This window comes from Hippoglossus hippoglossus, chromosome 12, assembly GCF_009819705.1.
Source record: "Hippoglossus hippoglossus isolate fHipHip1 chromosome 12, fHipHip1.pri, whole genome shotgun sequence".
Taxonomy (NCBI): domain Eukaryota; kingdom Metazoa; phylum Chordata; class Actinopteri; order Pleuronectiformes; family Pleuronectidae; genus Hippoglossus; species Hippoglossus hippoglossus.
The window spans coordinates 21073548-21079654 of NC_047162.1; the positions used below are offsets into that span (position 1 = coordinate 21073548).

A 6107-nucleotide genomic window follows, 5' to 3' on the forward strand; every position below is an offset into this window, starting at 1 on the left:
CTTTCTCTTTACGAGGCATGTTTGCACCACAGAATGAAATATTCTGAGAAAATATGATACACTGAAAACACACATCATAGATATCATAGATGGATATAATGGTCTCTATTCTCGTCCTGTTGGATCTTTGTGCAGCATCTGACCCCACAGATCATAAGATCCTGTGACAGAGACTGGAGCAACATGTCGGGATCAAAGGAACATCAGACTGGTTTAAATCATATTTATCACATAGATTTCAGTTTGTTCATGTGAACACTGACTCCTCCATGCACACACAAGTTAGTCATGGAGTTCCACAGGGTTCTGTCCTTGGGCCGATACTCTTCACCTTATATCTGCTCCCTTTAGGCAACATCATCAGAAAGCACCTCGTACACTTCCACTGTTACGCAGACGACACCCAGCAGTACATATATGAAGCCTGATGAATCTAATCAACTATTTACTTCTAAATAAACTGGATGATGAGTTGAATTCCTGTCACTGTTGTTATGAACTCACTGTTTCCACTTTTACAACCGACAGAGTCAAAAAGAAAAATGACTCTTTGCAGGGTAAACATGAAACTTTAGGTGGAAATCATAATGAATATCATTCAGTTAATCGTCCACTTGTCCTCCCCCTCTCGTCTCCCTCCAGGACCTCTGAAGGTGGTCGTCCCCACCGAGTCGGTCTCCTCATACCTCGGTGACACAGCCCTTCTACGCTGTGAGGTCTCCGGCGACCCGACACCCATCATCCGCTGGCAGAAGAACCGGGAGGACCTGCCGGGGGCCTTGGACCCAGACTCCCGTCTGGCGGTGCTGCCGTCCGGCTCGCTGCAGGTCAGCCGTGTCCAGCCGCCGGATTCAGCCACTTACCGCTGTCTGGCCGACAACCCAGGCAGCACCAGGACGGGATCGGACGCCGAGCTGCGAGTGCTCCCAGGTGACGTGTCCACATATGGCTGCTTGGTTCATTGATGAATTGGCCACATGTTTCCAGTCCATTTATTAATAAGTGGACCTGCTGAGTCTAAAATGGATTCTTTAAAACTGTGAGAGCCATGAAACCTATTTAAAGATTCTTTATTTTATTCACCTTCAGCTCCCACACTTTTACTAAACACTTTACTGATCCTGCAGTTATCACTTTGTCACGTTCATTCCCTCAAACACCAAAAGGTAATTTAATGAGTGAAAGGTGATTTTAATAAAATCTGCAGAGAGTCTGTCAGCCCCTGTTCTCACCGTCCAATCAAACGAGTCCATTCAGTCAGATGACAGGTTCATTTAGATGTAAACTCCACTTTCACTCCTGCTGGTGTTCGCTCACACGGGGTCGACCTCCAGCAGGATAATCAGTGGAGGCTGTGAACGCTGTGGATTAATGCTCCTGGTTTTAAAAGGACATCTTCCCCAGACGTGGTCAGAATGATGAGACGTATCTCAGACCATCTTTTAACTCCCTCTTCTCTGTATCTCTCTCTCAGAACCTGGGGTGAGCAGGAACCTCCAGTTCCTCCAGCGTCCATCCAGAGTCATGTCTCTGCTGGGAACCGACACTGTGCTGGAATGTTCTGCCTCTGGATACCCGACTCCAAGCATCCAGTGGAGGAGAGGAGAGGAGCTGATCCACAGCTGGTGGGTCTTACCTTCTGTTTATCACATATTGGCCCCAGTTAACCCAGGAAGTTACAACCTAATCCTGTTTTTGCCAAGAGAGCCCCACATATATCCCAGCATGCCCCAGTCACAGTCTACGCCTAACCCAACAAATACATTTAATACATTTAATACACAATGCATGTTTGTAAACATTGTGACGTGTTCCTTCAACAATATAAACACACACACACACACACACACATACACACACACACACACACACACACACACACACACACACACACACACACACACACACACACACACACACACACACACACACACACACACACACACACACACACACACACACACACACACACACACACACACACACAAGCTGTAGTTTATTATGAATCCGGTCCATAGACAACACACTGTCGGTGTGGATACTCTTTTTTTCACTCGCATCAAATCTGCGGAAAAGGTTTTCACATGGACAAATTCTGAGACGAAATACAAACATAAAAACATAAAAACATAAAAAACAAACGCTCAAACCTGCTGACAAACAAACAAACAAATGGAAACATAACCTCTGCCCTGTTCGACCAATGAATATTAAAAACTAGAGTTAGAGTAGAGCAGCTGTTTTAGGAAATGTTCATTGTAGTGAAGATCAACTAACACTATGCTTGTTTTGGTCTTTTCTTAGAATTGACGACATTGAGAAAATACAAAAATGTACAGACTCATCCTTCAAGTACAAATGAATTCTCTGTGTCTGTCACTGCAGGAATAAGAAGTACTCCCTGCTGGCGGGCAGTAATCTGATCATCAGGAGCGTCACTGACGATGACTCTGGCAGCTACAGCTGTTCTGCCTCCAACAAGAACCACAACATCACTGCACACACAGAGCTCAGCGTGCTCGGTGAGTTCCTCCAATGGGGGAGTTATTTTTGTTGAGGTCCGGTAGAAAGAAGACATGAACTGAGAGGAAGGAGAAATGATGACAGGTTAATGTTTTTAAACCTTTGCCAGCTGATCCAACATTACCCCTACAGCATTTTGGTATTAACACCTGTAACAGGTCCTCACACTTACGTGCTCGTAGTTGTGTGGAAAATAAATAACTTCTTAAGGCACCTAAGGGAAGAAATAAAGAAAAGATCCTGAGTTGAAACTGTTAACAGCCTTCCCCTGAAACAATAAAAAGAAATAAAGTAGAATAAAAAATGGTCCACATCCCCTGGCTGACAGAAAACCTCCTGTCTGCAGAAACTCAGGGACAGAAAATCACATCCACAATCAAATGCAGTCATGAAATATAAAATCGCAGCCGTCTGTTTGCTTCGGGAGGTTTTCATAAATAAAATATGCCTGTATTTATTGTCTGACTGCTCTACTGGATTCATATTGAAGCTGCTAGTGCATTCAGGTGAATCCCCCCTCCTGAACAGCAGCTGATCGGATGTTTGCTTAGAGGCCAACACATAAAATCAATTTTTGTTGTAATCATAGTAGATTTACATTTCTAATAACAAAATATTGGCAGCTTTTACAATAAAAAGATGATGTTATGCTAAGAGTTAAAAACCCTTAGAGTGTTATTCTACAGTTCTGTTGATTTGACAAAAAAAACCTTTATTAGCCAGAGAAAGCACATTTCTCTGCCGTCTGTCTGTATACATTAGTTGCTCTCACTGAATAAGGGACTATTTAAAAAAAATGGACAAATCATTTTTATATAAGCCATTTTGTTGTCTGCATAGTTGCAGATTTACTGCAGATTCTGACATTTGAAGCTCAGATTTCCTTCTAAATCGTTGTGTTGTTCTCATGAGGCTGGATCCCGTCTGTAAAGAGTCAGCGTCACGTTGTCCACCAGGATCAGCTCCAGTGTTTGAAGTGACTCACGCAACATAAACCACATCAAATATATATCCACCATTTACCATCATTACAAACTAACAGCTGTAACACAGGGAGGACATTACGTCAGAAAACAGCACTAACGGTGTGAGTTATGATGATTAAGAGGTAAACAGTAGAAATATGGTGTTCATGTTCCAACATCAGGTGGCACGGTGGTACAGTGGTTAGCACTGTTGCGTCACAGCAAAAGGTTCCTGTTACGAATCCCATTTATTTCTCTCTGTGTCATTTGAATCAATCACATGTTATTTGTCTCATGTTCCCAGTTTGTCTCATATTCCCAGTTGGTCTCATAGATGTTAACAAGGATCAACTTCCTCTGTTCTTCACTCAACTAGAGTCAAACAGAAACTTAGTGATCAGTGAATAAAGCTCAGTCCCATGTGAGGATCCTCTCCCAGGACACAAGTCCAACAGACGCTGATGGAACTGAACACATCAACACAACAACAGGATTCACTACATGAGAAGAACCAGTTTGTAACTTCATGTTTAAAGTGTTTATACATAAGAAAATGTCTGATGGCTCGATGGCACAATCGCCATGTTAACAACAAATAATCACACTTTAAGTTTTGGGACATGTGTATGAACTGGGGACAGTGTCCAGGCCTCATCCTCAGGAGACCTTGTCAGACTTCATGTTAGAAGACAATGATGGAGGCAAAATGATGGATTGAAGAGGATTTGAGGATTAGAGAAATAAAACATCTGTTTTGTTGTTTTGAGTCCATGGCTATATGTCATTATTTCATGTGTTCCTGTCGTAGGTCAGGAGCTGAAAACATTGAGTGCACACAGAGTGAAGAGAAACTATATGTCAGGGCTTTGATGAACAGCACTTTGAATGCAGGCTCTATGATGAGACACCCACTGCTGTATTCTACTTCTCTGCAGTCGGACCATTGGTTGTACCTTTAATGACACAGAGACAAGCGGAGAGTTAAAATCAAACAGAAGCAGCTGTTGTTTGTTTCAGTCTCAGGAGAAAATCTGCACATTAACCTTTGGGTGATTTCAGTCTCTTCCAGCTGGGCCTCGCTGTCTCTCTCCTTTGATGTCTTTGTCTCAGTGTCCCCTCTGGGTCTCTATTCACTTTCATAAGCAGTGATTAACTGAACTGTTGAGTTCAAATATCAGCAATATTTCTTCCAAATCACTTTCTGCTCATTTTAATTCTAATAAGTTAAAAACTGTCAATGTAAAAAACTATCTACCCAGAGGGCCTGATCTACTAAGATCCCAAATAAAGAGTCCAAAATTGTGTGTGCGAAATTGTGTGTGCCCACCAACCAGTTTGGTTGGTTGATTTACTAAAAATAATTGCGTAAATGATAAGAGGTGCAAACATGGTGTTTTGCGTGCGTTACTGGTTTCCGCCATGGAGCATTACGGAGAGCAGAGTGATCGCAAGAGCAAGTGAAATTTAATGCCATGGAACTGATGGTGTTAGTGGAAGAGGCAAATACACATGTTGGTGAGCTACAGCAAAGAAATATGAATATAACTCAAAGAAACACGATATGGGAGAGTATCTGCGAGAAAGTAAATTCTGTGGGTAAAACAAAAAGAACAACCGATGAAATTAAGAGAAAATGGCAGGACATACGAAGAAGAACAAAAGAAAAAATAGCTCATGATAAAACCTCGGTAAATAAAACAGGTGGAGGGCTGTCTTCTTCCATGCGTCTCCTCCTCAACACAATAACTATAGCCATCAGCAATCATTTTTAGGCTTGGAAATCACAATGGGGGAAATTAAAGTATTTGTACCTACTCCTCCCTATATTTTGCGCACTCGGGTAGAAACGCCCGATATTGCATATTCATTAAGGCAAACATACTAAATGGACAGCGCATGTTATTCTGCACGCAATCCTCAGCGCACCGTTAGTAGATCAGCTTGCATGTTTTTTTGCGGGTGAAATCAATTTTGCACATGTTTTTACACGTGCAAACCTTCAGTAGATCAGGCCCTCTGTGTTCCCTGACCTCTCACAGAAAAGATAACCATAACTCAACCAACAAACTAAACTCCCACCGCTTTTCTAAACTTTCTTCCTTGTGTTCATCATGTGCCGGTGGTTAAAGAAAGAAAAGATGATAAGAGGGAAGGAAGGAAGAAAAATACACAGGAAGGAATGGAGTAGGAGAATAAAGGGTTGAAAATGAAGGAGGAGGGAAATCCATCAGAAGAAATCCACATTTTGAAGCTGATGTGAAGCAGATATGTTCAGGTTGATCCCTCTGAGACGTATTTATGATAAACACACGGAGGCTGAGGAGATTTTTAATCTGTTTCTGTGTCATTTCTTCCCTTTGAAAGATCTTGGATGAAACATCTCAGAGCTGAAGGATTTGAACTGAGATTTTCTCATCATGATTAGCCTGCAGCTATCTGTGATGCACTCTGGGTTTAGCATGTCTTCTCTCTATCAGTCTGCGTTCTATCTCTCTCTTTCTCAAATAAAAAATCCATGATGAATTACAGAGGTATAGATAAACACATATACAAGAAAAGTTAGAAAAGTTTCTGTGGAGCTCATATGCTTAAGACTCTGCTGCTCTGCCTGAGAGGAGA

At 42.1% G+C, this 6107-nt stretch overlaps 1 protein-coding gene across 1 annotated transcript in view; it reads left to right on the forward strand.

The window, feature by feature from the left end:
• dcc (DCC netrin 1 receptor) overlaps positions 1-6107 on the forward strand; it is a 139681-nt gene that overhangs the window by 49040 nt on the left and 84534 nt on the right. The window contains exons 3-5 of the mRNA XM_034603188.1: positions 643-930; positions 1475-1625; positions 2386-2522. Of these exons, the coding sequence (XP_034459079.1) occupies positions 643-930; positions 1475-1625; positions 2386-2522 (576 nt within the window). The remainder of the gene's footprint in view (positions 1-642; positions 931-1474; positions 1626-2385; positions 2523-6107) is intronic.